Source organism: Gopherus evgoodei, chromosome 2 (assembly GCF_007399415.2).
Source record: "Gopherus evgoodei ecotype Sinaloan lineage chromosome 2, rGopEvg1_v1.p, whole genome shotgun sequence".
NCBI lineage: Eukaryota > Metazoa > Chordata > Testudines > Testudinidae > Gopherus > Gopherus evgoodei.
In genome coordinates this window covers 162,406,197-162,424,645 of record NC_044323.1, presented here as the reverse complement: position 1 = coordinate 162,424,645, position 18,449 = coordinate 162,406,197, and the positions used below count along the sequence as shown (strand labels likewise).

Genomic DNA, 18,449 nt, shown 5'->3' with positions numbered 1-18,449 from the left:
TGAAATTGACCAAAATGGATGGTGAATTTGGTAGGGCCCTAAGCAGGAGGAGGCAGGGCTGTGAGGGAGGGTGGGAGCAAGGGCCATATGCAGGGCCTCGAAAGGGACAATGAGCAGGGGGTGTTCAGGGCTGGGGATGACGGAGTCCCAAAGGCTCAATGCCCACAGCCAGGCTGCAGCTTTCTCGGGAGAGTCGGCCTGGCGCATGCTAAAGCTGCCCAGAGCCTGGTGCTCAATGCTCCACTGGGAGCCGGGAGGGTGGAGCACTGAAGGGGCCTGGAGAGGAGGTGCAGGTTGGAGATGGGAAGCAGAAGCTTGTCCTGTGTTTGCTGCTGAAGGAATTATTCACCCCTTTGGTTTTTTGCAAACGTGCAATCTGCAGATAATCCTGAGTGCCTGGTATCACCCCCCGCAGCCATTGCACGGCCCCGTGTTCCTGGCATTGCCCGCCCCACACACACACACATACACACTCCCCTGCCATTGCATGGCCCCAAGTTCCTGGCATACGTGCACGCTCCCCTGCCATCGCATGGCCCAGCATTCCCGGCATCGCCCCACTGCCATTGCATGCCCCACTGCCATGGCATGGCCCTGCATTCCCGGCATCACCACCACCCTCCCACACACTCCCCTGCCATTGCATGGCCCGGCATTGCCCCCCTGCCATCACACATCCCACTGCCATTGCATGGCCCCATGTTTCTGGCATCGCCCCCACCCCGCCCTGTACACTCCCCTACTGTCCCACGGCCCTGTGTGTCCGGCATTGGTTCCCCCTGCATATTCCTCTGTTGGCTTGTCACATAGCCCTGTGTGCCGACATCGCCCCCGTACACCCGACCACCATCGCACGGCCCTGTGTGTCTGGCATCTCCCCATCCCACCCCATATGGCCCCGGGTATGGTACCTGCTGGTAGTCCAAGGGGGCAGCGGGGCAATAAGCCCTTGATGGAAGGGCTGTGCCTCTTTTTCTCTGAGAGGGCTGCCGGCTCTGAGTCAGCTCTGTTCTGGAGCCGTTTGCTCCGGGGAATGCGCAGCCTTGCTGTGTTAGTGAATCTTCCCTTCCTGGCCTGCCCCCCAGTTGCAAGCCCAGCCCTTGGAACTGGGTGCTAGGGCATCTGGGTTCTGTCTGCAGCACTGGAAGAGGAGCGGGGTCTAATGGTTAGAACAGAGGGGGTGGGGAGTTTCACTCCATTAGCAACCTCTGGGTCCCCAGTGAAACCTTGTGGTCAGCAGTATCCAAGGCAGCCAATGGGATGTAATACAGTCAGGGCAGATCTGGTCCTCATCCCTGGCTGGGACAATCCACACACGGCACCAGTGCCCTTTCTGCCCCTAGCTCAGGTCTGAATGGTGTCTGGGCAGGACTCAGAAAGCCTGGCCCCAGCTCCTCTGGGACCTTCCCCCAACGCAGAAGGAGTGACTGGAGGAGGTAAATGGTGAATATCCACATTGGCGGGAGTGTGTATGTGGGGGGCACTGTCCCTTACTCAGGCCACACCCTCCATTAATGGGGATATGATGGGGGGGTGACATCAGCAGTGCCCGCTTGGTGCTTTCCTCGCTCCCCCAAAAGCTGGACTGAGCCCAAGAGGAGAAAACTAGCCCCGGCCCCCTCCAGCCTCTGGAGGGCACGTCACATCTTGCAGAGCTGTTGAACCCAGGGCAGATCTGCTGCTGACTCTGTGAGGGTGAGTGTAGGAACATTGTCCCTTGAGCACCCAGCGGAGTTTGGTGGAACCAGGGTTCTTGGGAAGCCCGCGCTGAGTGGGAGGGTGCTGGCGCAGGTGCTCTCAGAATCCAAGCTAAGTGTGTCCTTCTCCCATGCTCCCTCGGAGATGTCAGTGACTCTTCCCCTAATGCATGCTTGGCTGTTTCTTCTACTGGGAATTGGGATGCAACACCAAGGAGCGGGTGTGTTTATATGGCCTGGGAATGTGGTTAGGCAGAGGCCAGGGGGGCGGTTTCCAGCTCAGAGAAAGGAGAGGAGTGGAGGGAAAGACATTTGCAATGTTTTAGTCTTGCTAGAACTCACAACTTGCAGCTGCTGGGGGCTTTGGCCTGGAATTCATTGTGTGCAGCTGGACCCAGCATGGAGCTGGGCCCCTGTCACGCTATGCAAGATGGATGCATGAGAACCCTCTGCCCTGGGAAGTCTCTGGAGACAGCTGCAGCAAGGCCTGGCTTAGCGTCCAGATGCACCTGACCCTCTGTGAGGTTAGAGGCCACGATCATGGGCCACTGAGGTGTTTGGGGCAAAGGGGGTTGTGGAGGAGGCTTTCTGAGGGGGGCACACACTGTCTTGAGGAGCTGGTCCCCTAGAAATCCCAGCCATGCTATGCAGTGGACGCTCCAGTGACTTCAGCTAAGGCAACAGGTGTGGTTTGTGCAAACCAGCATTTAACTCTTGCCCATCTGTTCCTTTAACCAAGGCAGCGACATGCAGGTGCTCTGAACCCTGCTGGCTGGGGGAGCAGCTTCCTGTTTCAGGGGCTGCTTTCAGAGCCTTTGCAGTGGGAGGCTGCGCAGTGGCCAACAGACAAATATTGTTCATGAGCCGAGTCCAGTGACTGTGTGGGTGGCTCCTCGGGCCTGGGGAGAGCCCCATGGACATCCCTATGGCTCTGCCTCAGCTCAGGGGCTCACTTGCAGAGTTACCGGCTGGATCTGGGCTGAAATGACAGCTGCCCTGTGACCCACCAGCAATGCTCCCCGTCTACCACTTCACCACCCAGTGTCCACCAGCTGGAACAGCGATCCAGGTGTGTGCAGGGAAGTGGCCAGTGGTACTTTAAAGCAGGGCAGTGGCTCTCATCCCATGGCCTGGTTGCACTGTTACCTGATGCAGCAGTGCTCTAAAGAAGCTCTTCTCTGCAGAGCTGTGCGCCTCCTTCATCAGTGCTCTGCAGAACCCAGTCGTTTGGGAACAGAGCTGTGGAGGGTTATGGGCTGGGAGGGCTCATCAGGGCTGCCCAGAGGTGGGGACAAGTTGGGCTATTTGCCCTGGGCCCCGCAGGGGCCCCTGCGAGCCGCTCTGGGTTTTCGGCGGCACTTCAGCGGCGGGCACTTCACTCGCTCCGGCTCTTCGGCAGTGGGTCCTTCAGTGCAGCGGAAGACTCGGAGGGAGTGAAAGACCCATCACTGAAGTGCTGCCGAAGCCTCGGAGCGCCGCCCAGTGAGTACAAGCATGCAAGTGGCGGAGGGGAAGCCGCGATCGGCGGCACTTAGGCTGCTCTACCGCCGCCGGTTCATTCTTCGGTGGCAATTTGGCGGCAGGTCCTTCCCTCTGAGAGGGATCCACCGCTGAATTGCTGCCGAAGACCCAGCCCTGTCCCAGGCCCCCTGAATCCTCTGGGTGGCCCTGGGGCTCATCTGTCCGCAAGATGATCTCTGGGGTGCAGCACAAGGCAGTGTCTGCAGAATGGCCCGGTATGGATGTGGACGGTCCTGAGCCATGCTTCTGTCCCATCTCCTCCTCGGTTTTCTTTTCCAGAAAGGGAATACAGCAGCCTGTGTGACAAGCAGCCCATCGGCCGGCTGCTCTTCCGTCAGTTCTGCGAGAGGCGGCCAGAGCTGCAGCGCTGCATCCACTTCCTGGATGCTGTGGTAAGAGCCCCGCTAGTCACCAACAGCCCGGGGACTCTGGTGCTCCTGGGGTCAGGTGCAGTTTGAAGCCAGAGTAACCTGCTGGTTTTGGGAGGATCGTGGCAGAAGGGATGTCTGTCTTGTACAATTGCAGGTGGCAGGGCCGGCTCCAGGCACCAGCAAAGGAAGCAGGTGCCTGAGGCGGCCAACAGAAAGGGGTGGCACTCCGTCCGTTATTGGAGTGATGCATTCGGGTCTTCGGTGGCGGTTCCTTCACTCCCTGTCTTCCTCTTTGGCAGCAGCTCAATCGGCCTCTTTTTTTTTCCCCATCGCCTCTTGGGGTAGCAAAAAAGCTGGAGCCGGCACTGGCAGGTGGGCTGACACTACAATATATGGAGTGTTGGGAGCCTCTTGTTTGCTCTGTCAGGGGGGTGAGAAGGGATGCAGCAAATGGAAAGCAATGGGATTCCAAAGGGAAGGGGAAAGTGGATGTTAGGGTTGTGTGGTACGGGCTGTGGGAATTCCCATGTAGCATTGGCTCTGCCAATAACTGATCTCTCTGGGAGCTGGAAGTCTCTCAGGAACATGTGCAGTGAGACAGAAAACCCACCCTGCACCGTGCCTATAGCTCCTGATCAGAACAGTCCTATGGAAATGTCCCGCACAGCTTCACAGGGACTGGAAATTGCTCTTAAAGCCTCATAGGGTGTAAGATTGAATGAGGATCTTTTGAATCATCCTACTGAATTCTACAGCAGAGCTGTGGGGTCCCAGTTGTGCAGGGCTTTGGGACGACTCATGTGCTTCAATTAGACACCTATGGTTGAACAGGGCCATAGAGAATATCTCTGCCATTGGATTCTGTAGGAGGGTTCCAAGCTTCTCTTGCTGTTCAAATGGCTTTGTAAATACCAGCCTCCATAGAGGCGGTGATTTCCTATGGCATTCACTAGGATGTTTCCATGAGGGAGAAAAGGTCACTTGCCTTCCATCTATGTTTTTTCCCCGTTATTGGCTTGTTAGGTGTTGGCGATGGACTGGTGCTTCTTAGACGCAGGAGAAAATGAAATTGCTAAAGTGCACCCTTTGCACCAGTGCTATGGGGGCAGTGCGTTTCACAGCCCCTTCTAAGGCAACCGTGCAAGAATTCCATCCACATAACGTGTAACTTCAGTCAGGCCTCCTAGTGAAATCATATTTTGGTGTTCTCAAGGGCTTTTTGTTTTTCCCCTCAAAGGTTTCCTGGTTCTGGAAGCATGGTCTGCCCAGCAGGGCTTGGTTTCACTCTGGGTCACACCAGAAGATTTGGGCTTTTTTCATTAGCTAACTTGAAGTTCTGATTGAAATCCATGTGCATCTGCTGTTAGACTCTTCTGATGCCAGGAGGCAATTTTAGATGCTGTTTAATAGAAAACGTAAGCCTCCCAGAATGATCTGTGTTTCCCATTACCAAATTGTTTATGTAACTGAGGGAGCTTTTGCCCTTCAGACTGAGAGGAGTTTGCTTAGTTCCATTTGGTTTGGGTCAGGGGAAAATCTCTCTCTGTGTCGAAGGAAGCAGCCAGTCCTGCCAGGAATTCAAGCTGGTGTACGAAAACTTAAGCATTTTTCTTTTTTTGCATAGTCTTGATGCATCTGAGTGGCAGAAAGGCCAATCCAGTCATATGGGTGTTTAATGGGAAACACATGCCTGAAAACAGTCCTGGGTTTGTGTGAGGCTCTTTGAGCTTATGGAAGATTTAAAAAAATATATTTTTTCTTGCCCATCTAAGTCAATTAAATAAAACTCCTCTAACCAAAGTTGAGCTGGTGGTTGCTGGTAAGTACAGGTATGTAACAAAGCCACAGGCTGCCTTTACCTACTGGGACTCTTCCATGTCTCCAGATACAAACCCTTTTGTCTCCAGCTAGTAAAATTCTGCAGGATGTTCCAGCTCCTCCTCCCACCACTGTCCTTTCCTTTAATCCCCTCCTTTTCTCCTGCCTCTCTTGTGGGCTGAAAGAGCCGTTTTCTCCTGACAAGCATCACATGTATGTGCACTGCCTTCCATACCCAGAGTCTGTCCTGGCCCCTCATTCATTGTGATTCAAGGATGTGATTTAGATTTTGTGACTTGAAGCATGTAACTTCTGATGTTTCAATGAAATTTCACGTCCAAATTTCACCAGTAAAAATGGAGAGGAGAACATTTTTACTTAAGTCTTGGTGAAATTTGTCCCTGTTCTTGACTCAGCTGTGATTTCAGTCTCTAAAGCTCCAGATTGTTTGAGTCTGGGCTGCTTTAGAAGCAGTCTCTCCTCTTTCACACCACGAGCAGTCCCTGCATTCCAACGCTAGCGGCTGACCATGTTTAAGCATCACTATGTTCCAGGGTGATGGCCACATTATCAGACAGTTCTCTTGCATGCCTGGAGAGGAGAACCAGGCTTCTTGGTTAAGACACGAGCCTCTGCGCTTGTTCTAATGCATGTGGTTAGCTATAGACAGAGAAGGGCCCACTGCTTGGGGAATCCATCTCCCACCCATCTGATAGAATGGGCATCTTTTTGTCTGGTAGGGCCCTGTAGGCAGCTCGTATATTGCTTTATGCTGTTGTCTGAGCTGGCTGAGTGGGGAATGCTTGGCTCAGTTAGCAGGCAGAGTCCCTTTGAGGCTCATGTGGGGTCACGGAGTCTGGGCAAGCTGCAGAAACTGAACTGGAGAAGCTACACAGACTCTGGCCCGCCCCATCCATTCTCTATGGATTGGGAGAGACAGTCCCTGTGCTCCAATCCTGGCTCTGGAATACCCTCCTGAACTGGAGAGCTCTGTCTTGGAAGGGCTGCATCTGGATTCCCCTGGTCTCTGTCTCTCTGACCCTGGTCTAGCAGGTGTTGGTGGGTGGGCTACAGATCCCTGGCATTGGGTGGGTTCTGAGTCCTGTGTGCTCTCTCTCAGCTGCTGTTTGGTGCAGTCATGAGGTCAGATTTGGTTTGGCACGGCTTGGAGGGAAGGCGATTTTGAGCACAGCATCATAGAGATGCCCCCCACTATGCTTCTGCACTTGAGAAAATTCTCTTCTGGCCACTTTCTGGGCCCTGTGTGCTGCCAGAGCAGTGTCTAGGGCTGGGTGGGGGCAGCCTCTCTCCATCGGCCTGAGTGTCAGTGCATACGCTGGTCTCATTTCACTTGGAAATGTCCCTGCCTGGCCGTGGCAGCGATTATGCAAAGGGCGTGTGGCTTCCTGGTTGGGATTACGGGCACCACAGCCCTTTGCGGTCTGCATGTCATTGTTCAGAGCGTGCTCAGGGCCCTCCAGGCATGTTGGAAATTACAGAGAAGCTAATGACCGCGGCAACTGCTAACAGCTCTGGAAAGCCTCCCCAATGACCTGCTTGTCTGTAAGAAGCCTGCGAACAGGGGCTAACCCCTTTGCACAGCAGTGAGATTTCTCTTCCTGGCGGGACTCCGGGTCTGTGCTGTTGTTGCATACCTCCCAAGCCATGCAGCCTGGCATCACACCGGGGGGCTGTGTGGCTCTGCATTCTTGGAGTTCTGTCGTGAGCTCGGGGAGCGCGCTCAAAGCACCGTCTCCATGCAGACGGTCCCAATAAAGAAACTAGTTCTTTAGAGTAGTATTTTTGATTGGGGGGGGGTGTTGTGCCGGGGAGCGATGCTTACGCAGGCAGTTCCTGCCCTATAGCCCCTACCATCTAACCAGGTGACGAGGTGACACGGGGGGAGCACAAGGTGACATGGAGGTGGTTGCTCTTGGTGTCATGGGCAGCAGACCCAGCACAGCAGTTGCCTAGCCATTGTTGAGTGTGGTGTAGGCCTCACGGCGGAGGCAAGCTGTAAGGTGGGATTGGGCCAGCAGCGATGGCTCCAGAGAAGCCAGGTGAGAGAGGTACTGGTTAGGCTGCCTCCTGCTCACACCTACCTGCCTTGTGGTTTCTCTTTCCAGTGGTTCAAGAAAAAAAAATATTATTTTTTTTGAGTCCTTGCTGGTGGGTCTCAAGTGACCCCAAGACAGTTGGGGATGGTGTAAAGTCCCGCCTGGCTTATAACGTCTCTGTCAGGTTAGAAGAGAGTAACTCTGCCAATGCGTTGCGCCTAGTGGGTGGAGGAGACAGGTGGGCGGAAAAATTGCAACCCCAAAACCCAACCCAGCACGGAAGAGATGGGGATGTGGAGCAGCACTGAGGGGGTTTTAATGCCTGGTGTGTGTCGTTTGCTTGCTCTACTGGTGGATTTACAGTTGTGGGGGCTGTCAAAACACACACGGCGCACTGGGGTAAACTCAAGTCTGTTTAAAAAACAGTTTTAATCAAACCTGGGCAAGTCCCAGTGTGCACACACTGATACTAGCTTAAAACTGGGTATTTCAGTTTAGCTGGTACCTGGAAATTTACCACTTCAGGCTAAATTGTTAAAAACAAGATTAAATTGACATTTTTGTCCACACGTGGTTTGGCACTGGTTTCACTTGCTTTGCTTGAAATTGTTCTGTGAGGTAAACCTGAGCAGCTGTGTGTGTCGCCCAGGCCTGAGCTGGATTTCTGAGCCCCTCTTCCTGGCCCCAAGGCAGGACTGGACTTTCCTGTAGAAGCAGTTGAGCTAGTGCAGTCGGGTTACTTGCTGAGGAAAGTTTAATGTGAGGCTATTCTCTCAAATGTGCCTGGGAGCCCTGATGAAATGGATTCAGTCTAGTCATGAAACGGCTCTTCTAGCTGTCCATCCACACACTCCCCTCTTGGCCCTGATGGTCCGGCTGGAATACAGGCTCTGTAGCCCATATTCTGCCCCCGCTGGGACTCTGCAACCCCATTGTCAAAGACCAGGCACCCCCAGTTTGCAAATTGGTTCCACGGCAGTTGCTGAGGGCCTGACCTAGCCTGGCCTGCAGAGTCTCTGTTGCTGGTGGTGTTGAGTGGGATGGAAGGAGTCCAGCTTGCCTGTCAGATCCCAGGGGGCTGTGGGGATCAGGAAAGCATTTTCACTCCCAGCTCGCTGCTAGCACAGGTGGAGGGGTGAGGTTTCACTGGCCTTGGAAGGCATCAGGGATTGGGCACTACAGTATGCTCCACTGATCTAGTTTGGCATATTGCAAAGGGGGAAAGATGTGCAATGTATAACGCTGCAGTGTGTATGAGGCTGTCCTGTGGACAGGGGTGGCTCTAGACATTTTGCCGCCCCAAGCATGGAGGGTCCACTGGTCCTGCGGGAGGTCCGCTGAAGCAGCGGGACCAGTGGACCCTCTGCAGACAAGCCGCCGAAGGCACCCTGCCTGCCACCCTAGCGGCGACTGGCAGAGCGCCCCCCGCAGCTTGCCGCCCCAGGCACACGCTTGGAGCGCTGGAGCCTGGAGCCGCCCCGGCTGTGGAACTGCTGCAGGACAGGGCCTGTGCCTACCTGATGCTGTGAGGCCCCGATCCCAGGCGCAGGCTTCGCTTTATTCTGAAGGAAAGATAAATTGCGGTGCTTGGGTCTCATCTGGCCCCCCCTGCAGCGTGCTGCCATCCAGCTCCAATTGTGACCGATCCCCACAGCCCCTGTGCACGGCTCTGCTCTTGTTGTGTTGTGGCATTACTGAGGGCATGTGGGATCCACCTTGCAGCGCGAGCCCTGGGGACTTGCTCTGTGATTGCTAGCCATCTCTGTGCACATCCTTGGGCTGGTGTCTCTTCACAGAGTGTGTTTTTCTTGGCGCGTTGGCTCTGAGGCTGCGTGCCCGGGGGCCCTTGCAGGTTGTGCTGGCTTGTTGGTGCTGGGGTTTGTTGCAGGCTGCTCTCTTTACGAGGCTGGCTGCTGGCAGGAAATGTCAGAGGTGGGAGGGAAATGGCCTGGGGCCACATGTGGCTCTGAGAGTTGCTGAACTCGCCTTGTGTCCATGGATGAATCGCTGATCTTGCAGGTTGTCCTCCCTAGGGAGGTGGGGTCTAGTGGATTAAAGCAGTGGGGGCTGGGAGTCAGGACTCCTGGGTTCTGTCCCTAGCTCTGGGAGAGGAGTGGGGTCTAGTGAGTTTGAGCGGAGAGGAGGAGGGCTGGATGCTGTCCCCAGCTATAGGAGCAGAATTGGGGTCTAGTAGGTTAGAGCAGAGGACAGGGAGTCCAGACTCCTGGGTTCTGTTTCCTGCTCTGGGAGGAAATGTGGCCCAGTGGCTAGCGCAGGTGTGCAGCCACAGGGTTTTATTTCAGACTCTGCCACTCAATCACTGTGTGATCTTGGGTCCTGTCACTTAACCAATCAGTGCCTCAGTTCCTGATCTGTAAAGTGGGGCTATGGACAACACCCTGGGTCATGGGGACAGTGGGGGCTGTCCCTGCCACCTGCTCTCACTGTACCCTGTCTCGGCAAGTGGACTAGTAACAGCTTGGTCCCTGGTCACTTTACGGCCCCCTCCCATTCCCTAGCTTCTCGGGGCCTCAGTGGTCCTTCAGGAGCTGCCCTGGAAGGAGAGCCCCCAGCCAGCGCTCTCGTTCAGAGCTGGCTTGGAGAGGCTTACGCAGCTCCTCATGGGACATTCCAGCCTGTTTGTTTCTCATGGCTGTCATCCAGTGGCCTTTTTATTAAGGAAAACACAGATGTCACTTGAGCCTTGAGAATGAGGGCGACCCGTGAGCCATCCCCGCTATGCCGGCCTTCCAGAGCCTATTTCCGTCCTTCCTGTTCAAGGCGGCCGAAGCCTGGGATGGTTTTGAGAGCACCTGCTCCGTTTATTCCCCTGATTGGCTCTCTTCCCAGCCCCTCTTTATTAGGGGACCGGGTGATTAGCCAGCTTCATACCTGACTCTGCTGCCCTATGGGAGACATGAGTTCTGAACAAACCCTTTGCCCGTTGCTCATCCCTGCCACTGGGTGTCATTTCTGCGTCTCCTAGCGCCCGGCTGAGTTCCCAAAACACTGGCCGAGGAAGCAACAGGTCAGATTTTAATAGCAGCAGAGCGTGGCTCTTGGAGGAAGGCAAACCGCTGACACCCAATGGGAAAGCGTGGGCAGGGAGGTGGAAATCGGGGAGGAATGCCAGGAGGGGCTTGCAGGGGTCCCGTGCAAACAGGAGCAAAGTGGGAAGGTGACGTCGGGGAGGTTGTTCGGGCGCTTGGCCCAGGGTAGGTTTTTCCTGGTGTGGTTGGCTTTTTAATGAGGGTTTGGCCAAAAAGTCTGGCTGCTCCTGTGTCTGGGAGCTCGTCCCCTGCTCTCTGCCAGTTCAGGCCCTGCAGGACTGTTAGTGTCGGTGTTAGCACCAGGGTGGGCCACCGGAAGAACAGGAGTCTCTCGGATGGCGTTGGCAGAGTCCGTTGCTGCCTGTCATGGAGCCACCGGGCAATGCTCTGGAACTGCTCCCACCAAGCCAGTCAGATCTTTGGGGAGCCTCCTTCTCCCTTGGAGCAGACTTGTTCAGGGCAAGAAGCTCACGCATCTTCACCTCCTGGGTCTCTCCTTGGAGCATTCAACATACTCTGCCCCTCCGGGCGCTTCCCACAGTGAGCCCGCCCCAGCAGGGTCCTGGGGAAGCCACAGGGTCCTGCACCCCCACTTCGCAGTCAGACGTGACTCTCAGCCAGCCAGTAAAACAGAGGTTTATTCGATGACAGGAACAGGGTCTAAAACAGAGCTTGTAGATACAGTGAACAGGACTCCTCAGCAGGGTCCATTCTGGGGGGCAGTGAGCCAGACCCCCACATCTGCACTTCACTCCTCGTCCCCAGCCAGCTCCAGACTAACAACCCCCCCAGCCCCTCCTCTCTGCTCAGCCCCTTTCCCAGGCCAGGAGGTCACCTGACCTCTTTGTCTCCAACACCTTCAGCTGGCACCTTTGCAGAGAAGGGGCCCAGGCCATCGGTTGTTCGGAGACATAGTGCCGGGCATTTAGGTGCACTGGCCCCTTTGCAGCAATCACACACCCTTATTCCACCACCTAGATACTTAAGAACTGCATAGGGGACACTGAGGCACCAACACAGTATTCAGAGCAAACATTAAGAACATTCCCAGTTCGTCACACTGCCTTACAGGCACTGGTGTTTGAGCCCAGGCAGGATCTGTGCCCCATTGCTTTGCAGCTGTTCTAGCCCGGGGGAAGACGAGCAAAGCCAGCTCTCCTCTGTTGCTCCGCCTAGAGCTGTGTCTGGCAGGCCTAGCAGCGAGTGCTTAGCAGAGCCCTGGGTTCAATGCAGCGTGGGTGAGGCCCCCCGAGCAATGTGTCATGTTAGCTCTCCCCAAGGCAGTGTGCGGGTCCAGGCTGTTCTGGCCAGTGGCTCCCCCGCCTTCGCAGGCTGTTGCTCGTTGTTTGGTTATAAATGGCTCCCACTGTCCGCACAGCTGTTCCTTTTGTTTGGCTGGTGGGTGGGAACATTTGGCTATACACCCCCCTCACCCCATCATGCTGGCTTCCTGCCTGTCCAAGGAGCTGTACTGAAGGGATGGGAGGGTTAGCCCAGCTCTGCCTGGGGCAGAATCCCACAGGCGTCGACACTGACTGACAATAACGTCACGCAGGTAAATACAGTCAGGCCCTGTAGGGGTGCCCAGGTCGCCCGGGAGCCATCCGGGGCACCAGCCATGATGCCATGGCGAGCAAATAGTTGCTGATCCCGTGAGCTGCAGCCTCAGCTCCCATGGTGCCCAGCACAGGGGCAGGGTCTGTACCTGGGGAGTGTGAGCACTGCACAAAGCCTGTCCCAAGACTGTGGCAGGCAGGCCTGAGCTGGCAAGGGGTCTCTTGGCCAGGCAGGGGGGAGAGCGTCTTAGCAGAGCTCCAGCATAAAGGGCGAGAAAGGACAGGCCAGGCCTGCCGGCCTTGGGATAGCTGGGGCAGGGCAGCACCGGGCCTGATGCTGAAATCCCTTTGCAGCCCGGTTCTGTAATGCTGCTGGCTGCTTCAGCCGCAGAGACCCTGCTTGGTGCCAGGGCCACCCAGAGGATTCAAGGGGCCTGAGGCAAAGCAATTTTGGGGGCCCCTTCCATAAAAAAAAGTTGCAATACTATAGAATACCATATTCTCGTGGGGGCCCTGCGGGGTCTGGGGCCTGGGGCAAATTGCCCCACTAGTCCCCCCGAGCGACCCTGCTTGGTGCAGGCTCCCCTGGGATCAAGGGCAGCATGTGGCCTACAGGGTAGAGAGAGGCGAGGGCTGGCATGTCTGTGCTGAGGGGGAGTCCCAGGCCATCCAGTCTGGTCTCCAAGGCTAGGTCCTTATGTAAGGACTGGAGGGGGAAGCATGGTGTCTCTGGGCACTCGGTGGCATTTCCTCTGTCGAGAGGCTCCCCAGCAGTGCCAGGCAATGGGAGGCAGAGGTGTGGAACCACACGGTGTTTGCCTTGACGGCTCCTTCACCCCTTGGAGTTGGTGCCATGGTGAAAAGACAGAGCCCTGCCATACGCTGAGCCCTGCTTTGCCCATTGCTGGGGGTGGGCACGTGGGGACTTGGGTCTGGCTTCACCGCTCTGGGCTGTGCCTGTCTGGGTCTGGCAAACCCAGAGGTGCCGAGGGGCCGCTTTGGCCGGCAGAGGGATGTGCCTCTCATCGCCAAGGCTGGAGCGGTGCTGAAATGCACCAGGCCTTGCAGAGCAATGACCACTGGAGCTGGAATCCAGCCCAGCTCAATCTGACACCCCTTTCTGCTCCGCCCAGATCGATTATGAGCTCTCCTCGGATGAGCGGCGCAAGGAGATGGGCGACGAGATCATCCGAAGGTTCTTTAAAAGCGAGGTGAGTCTGTGCCTGGTCCCTCGCATGCCCTCAGAGCATGAGCGCTAGGGAAGGAGACAGGCAGAGGCTGGCCAGAGGGAAGTGTGTCCACTGAGCTGCATGCTCGCTCTGTGAGGGGAGGGTGCCCCTTGCTGGCAGCATGGAGAAGATGCAGGTCTGTGTTCCTGCCGGAGAGCGGGGTTTTGGCTGCACTTTCTCTCACACTGCTCTTGCTGGGCCAGACAAGGTACTAGGAGCCTAGTAAGGCCCTGGACTGCCTAGGGCTGGGCAAGGCAGCTTGGGATCTCCCAGGATTCCTGCCCAAGAATCAATCAGGTAGGCGGAAAATACCCAGGTGGGGAGCTGGCTGGGCTTGGGGACGTCAGCCAGGACTCAGACTTGCCGTGTTCTCCTTTTGCCTCAGTCTTCAGACTATATGCCGGAAATCAGTCAGGCCCTCATGAACCAATGCATGGAGAACCTGCAGAAAAGTGCCTGTAAAGACCTCTTCAGCAACTGTCTGCAGTGAGTATTGGGCCTGGCCTTTAGCGATGCTATGCATGATACTGCGTGGCCATGATCCTTGGGGCTGGAGAGGGGTCCTCCAGTGGGACAGCCAGGAGAGCAGAGCTAACATCCCCCTCCTCTCCCCCAGCCCTATGCATGAGTACCTGAGTGGCGCGCCCTTCGCCGACTATCGGGACAGCATGTATTTCGACCGGTTCCTGCAGTGGAAGTACTTGGAAAGGTGAGTGATGGCTGCCCAGCTGAGCCTGTCTCCGGGCTGCATTCAACTCAGCTGAGCTAGGGTCTCATGGGCCTTAAACACTCCTTGCGGCTTTGTCGTTTCAGGCAGTCTGTGACCAAGGACACTTTCCGGCAGTACCGAATCCTGGGCAAGGGGGGCTTTGGAGAGGTAGGGATGTGCCGCCGGGGGGCACTCAGGGCTGGGAAAGGGCCGCTTTCCCTGGTGCGTGGCATAGGGTCTCTAGCCTCTGTGTAAAATAATCCCCTTTGATGGCAGCACCAGTCTGGGCAGTGCTGCCAGCTGGTGAGGCCCTGGTCTCTAAGCACTGCTAGCCCCAGGAGCACTGGGAAGGGGTCTGTCTGCCAGAAATGAGGTGATTCAGGCTCTGAGAGGCCAGTATGTGAGCACAACCATCATGAGGGATGGGCACAAGGGCATTGTCTGTCCCCACCCTCCATGGAGGAGCCTGGGGCTAGCCGATGGGGACGTGCAGCTGGGCCCTGCTGGTTGGCCTCTGGGCTGGTTTTGTGTGGCGGGGGGCTGGCTGAGTTGAGAGGCCAGACACAGAGGAGCAGATAAGTCAGTTTGCTGCCGGCCCAGAAACCCCATGATCCCCTGGGGGAAGCCCCCTTGCCTCTTGCTCAGAGGGGATCAGGAAGCCGGGTCATTGCCCGAGACTGTTCTCCTGATAGCTCTGGACAGAAACATGGCTTTGGTCATGCCTGGAAGGATAATGCCAGGCCTTGGTCCAGGGATCTCCTCCAGCTAGTCCAGTTCCATCTCCCAAGCACCAGGCACCACCCTTCCCAGCAACCTCACGCCGCACTGTGTCTGTGCCTCCAGGTCTGTGCCTGCCAGGTACGAGCGACAGGCAAGATGTACGCCTGCAAGAAACTGGAGAAGAAGCGGATCAAGAAGCGGAAAGGGGAGGCCATGGCCCTGAATGAGAAGCAGATCCTGGAGAAAGTCAACAGCAGGTTTGTGGTGAGTGTCACTCTCCTGAGTGCTGGGTTCCCAGCCCTGCCTGGTGCTGCTGCTTGGTCCCTCCTCTGGCACCGGGACGGTTGGGGAGCCCTTCTCCCTGGAGCTGGCCATTGGGGAGACCCCACTAGGTGTTAGCAGGATGGAATCACCCCACTATTCCTCACGTGGGTTGGGACTGGCGGTGTTTGTAAAGGAGTGGCTGGGTTTGAAGTGAAGCAAGCAGAAGGAGGGTGCTGGGGGACCCAGCTGGCTTGCTCCCCTGTGCCCTCCGGTCTGTACAATCTGATGCAGCCACGGCGACAGGCAGCTGTTTGAGGCCGGGCTGTGCCGAGGGTGCTGGCTCTGACGCTGCCTGGCGGGGGCGGGGCGCTCTCGCAGGTCAGCCTGGCCTACGCCTACGAGACGAAGGATGCACTCTGCCTGGTGCTGACCATCATGAACGGAGGCGACCTCAAGTTCCACATCTACAACATGGGCAACCCCGGCTTCGAGGATGAACGTGTCATCTTCTACGCCGCCGAGATCTGCTGCGGGCTGCAGCACCTGCACCAGGAGGGCATTGTCTACAGGTAAGCGGGCCTGACTCAGGCCATCCATGAGAGCTGCACCGTGAGAGCTGCGCAGCGGCGTTGCCCGCCTCCAGGCAGCAGACTGGCAGTGCCGGGCTGTGGGGTCGGGACCATGCCCTGTCCCACTGCTGAGCACTTGCTCACCCAGGGAGGAGACGGTCCCCGAGTGAGTTCCTCCCTCTCTCCGCATGCCAGGGGCTGGGCAGGATCGCTCCCTGTAGGGTCCCTCCTGATCGGCCAGGCACTCGGGGAGTTCTGTGTGCCGGCCCCGGGCCTCTCCCCTTCCCTGTGCTGTTTTTGTACCTGTCCTTTCAGGCTCTGCACGCTGCCGACCACGGCTTTCCCCAGGCCTCGGGGCTGTGCTCCTGGCACAAGATGCTTGGCCATGCCCTCCCTCTTCACTGACTAGGATCTAGCCCATCCTCATGGCCTGGGCCATGTGACCCAGCTCCCACACCACGCTGACCAGCAGCCTCCGAGTGGCTCACTGGGTCCCCTAGCCCTCCCCTAGTGCACTCTGCTGCACTAGCAAGCCTCAGCTGGCATGCACTGCACGGGAGAACCAGGGAGCACGTGCAGACGTACCCGAGCCTGGACTGCCCCGGTTGTCTCATTCTGAGCTGGGCCTGTCTCTCCTCCCCAGGGATCTGAAGCCGGAGAACATCCTGCTGGATGATGACGGTGAGTGGGGAACGCCCGGGGGGAGCTGCCGGTGTCTACATGGCCCCTTCCCAGGTTGGTGGGAGTAGGAGCCCAGCTGGCCCTTCCTGGCTGCTGCTTGGCTCTGACTCTCTTTACTGCGTCAGCTTGCACTGCGTATTCCACCCAGGCTGGCCTCAGCCCTGAGCAACCTCCCAGGGCAGGGGCCGGTCTTCCTCCTGCCCCAGCTGGTATGACTCACCCCATGAGCTGGGCTCAGCAGAGACCAGCTGGAGAGAGCGCCCAAGACAGAGCAGCCCAGGAATCCACATTCATGTCAGGGTGAAGGGGGCAGACTCCTGCCGTGGTGGGGACGGCTTCAGACTCTAGGCATCAGGCCTGAAATGCCCCACTGAGAACAGTGTCTGGGACCACATGGATGGGGGACAGTGCCTCCCAGGTGAGACTAAAAGTGGAGGATCTGTCTGCGCCATACTAGGGGCTGCTGAGCTGGAATTCCCCACCCAGCTCTGGGCTGCTGCTCTCACCCCAGAGGTGGCTGCATTTCATTGTTGCTGGGGGTGGACGTGGTGCCATGGTCTAGGATGGGAGGGGACGATCTGCCCCCTTTGCCTTGCACCTGAGGTCAGTGGCTCCCTTTGTTGCCCTCTGGGATGATTTTCCCTAAACCCATCTCCTTAGAATAGCCCACGCAGCTGATGCCTCAGTCCCTGAAGGGCTGCCTGCTGAAGGGACGCAGCAGGCCCATGGAGCTGGGAACACCAAATGGAGTGGCAGTGGTGGGCAGTCCCACTGCTGAGCCTACTGATTTCCCTCCCGCGGCAGGACACATCCGGATCTCGGACCTCGGGTTGGCCATTAAGATTCCAGAGGGCGAGATGATCCGTGGCCGTGTCGGAACTGTCGGCTACATGGGTAGGTGTTGGGGCTGCCATTGACGGGATTGTGGGGGTGACTGGAACCCAGAGCATTGGGCCAAGTGCTGGTTTCAAGGGGAAAGCCGCTAGGCAGGACGGCTGTGCTCTGTGGCAGGGCCCTTCTCTCACCTGTGGGCAGCCTGGCCTCGGGGCCTGGCTGGGAGCTGGTGAGTGATGCCGAATGGGGTTTGTTTGAGGGCTGCCCCTGCTCTTGCCCTGCCAGCTCCAGAGGTGATTAACAACGAGCGCTACACCTTCAGCCCAGACTGGTGGGGGCTGGGCTGCCTGATCTACGAGATGATTGAGGGGCAGTCGCCGTTCCGTGCCCGCAAGGAGAGGGTGAAGCGGGAGGAGGTGGAGAAGCGGGTGCAGGAGGAGCAGGAGCTATATTCTGACAAGTTCACCGAGGACACCAAGGCCATCTGCAAGATGGTGAGTTGGCAGCTGGAGCCACCGTGCCCTGTGCTCATCCCGTAAGGCCTGTCTGTCCGCAGCGGGGGCCGGTGCCCTGCAGCAGGGGTGCCCAGGCCTGCTCCACTGGGGGCCCTGCTGGCAGGGCCAGGTTTGTGGGTATGTGATTCCTCCCTGACCCCACAGGCCCACAGTCTAGAGCCGGCTGCTGCTCTCAGCTGCAGACACTACCCAGCTTCCAGCTCTGGGGAACAGGGGAAGCACTGAGAGGAAATCCCACGGCTCTGCTGACTCACCCCCCAGGATAAACAGCTCTAGGTCGAATTCTTCCCTCGACCGGGAGGGGGTTGGCTACAGCTGTGGGAGGACGTTGCTGCTGCGTTCAACATGTGGCCACAGCCCCAGCCCCTCTGTGAATGAAGGGTGATGAGTCTCTTGTCAGTGCAAAGTGAGCTCACCAGGCAGGGACCATCTCATGGGGGACAGTGCCTGGCACAATGGGGCTCTGGGCTCATTGGGGTCTGGGGCTGCCACTATCCTCCCCAGCTCTCTGCCAGGCCGGGTGCCATCCCCAGTGCTTTCCTGTGCACCCAGCTGTGGGGGCAGAGCCTGCCCGCTCTTTCTAGCCCTCTGCACTGCATTCAGTCCGTGTCACCCCCCCCCATGTGACCACTGGGCCTTGGTCCCTATGTCCCCAGCTCCTGACCAAGGACCCGAAGCAGCGACTGGGCTGCGGGGAGGATGGGGCCACCCAGGTGAAGCAGCATCCGTTCTTCAGGACCATCAACTTCAAGCGCCTGGAGGCCGGGGTCATAAAGCCATCGTTTGTGCCAGATGTAAGAGCCTGGGAGAGGCAGGGTGGGGGCGGAAGGGCGGGCAACATGACACAGGCCAAGCACT

General features: G+C 57.4%; 1 protein-coding gene across 7 annotated transcripts in view; it reads left to right on the top strand.

Annotated features, from left to right (window-relative positions):
• LOC115646399 (G protein-coupled receptor kinase 5-like) overlaps positions 1-18,449 on the top strand; it is a 70,775-nt gene that overhangs the window by 46,238 nt on the left and 6,088 nt on the right. For 5 of the 7 annotated variants that reach the window (XR_003999006.1, XM_030552170.1, XM_030552166.1 and 2 more), the window contains exons 3-13: positions 3,498-3,610; positions 13,204-13,281; positions 13,685-13,785; positions 13,916-14,008; positions 14,113-14,176; positions 14,852-14,992; positions 15,371-15,561; positions 16,205-16,296; positions 17,047-17,136; positions 17,362-17,570; positions 18,248-18,385. Coding sequence is in view for 6 of the 7 variants with exons in the window: in XM_030552170.1 (XP_030408030.1) it covers positions 3,498-3,610; positions 13,204-13,281; positions 13,685-13,785; positions 13,916-14,008; positions 14,113-14,176; positions 14,852-14,992; positions 15,371-15,561; positions 16,205-16,296; positions 17,047-17,136; positions 17,362-17,570; positions 18,248-18,385 (1,310 nt within the window). In the remaining variant the exon portion in view is untranslated. The remainder of the gene's footprint in view (positions 1-3,497; positions 3,611-13,203; positions 13,282-13,684; positions 13,786-13,915; positions 14,009-14,112; positions 14,177-14,851; positions 14,993-15,370; positions 15,562-16,204; positions 16,297-17,046; positions 17,137-17,361; positions 17,571-18,247; positions 18,386-18,449) is intronic. The other 2 variants (XM_030552168.1, XM_030552172.1) reach the window with 2 other exon arrangements.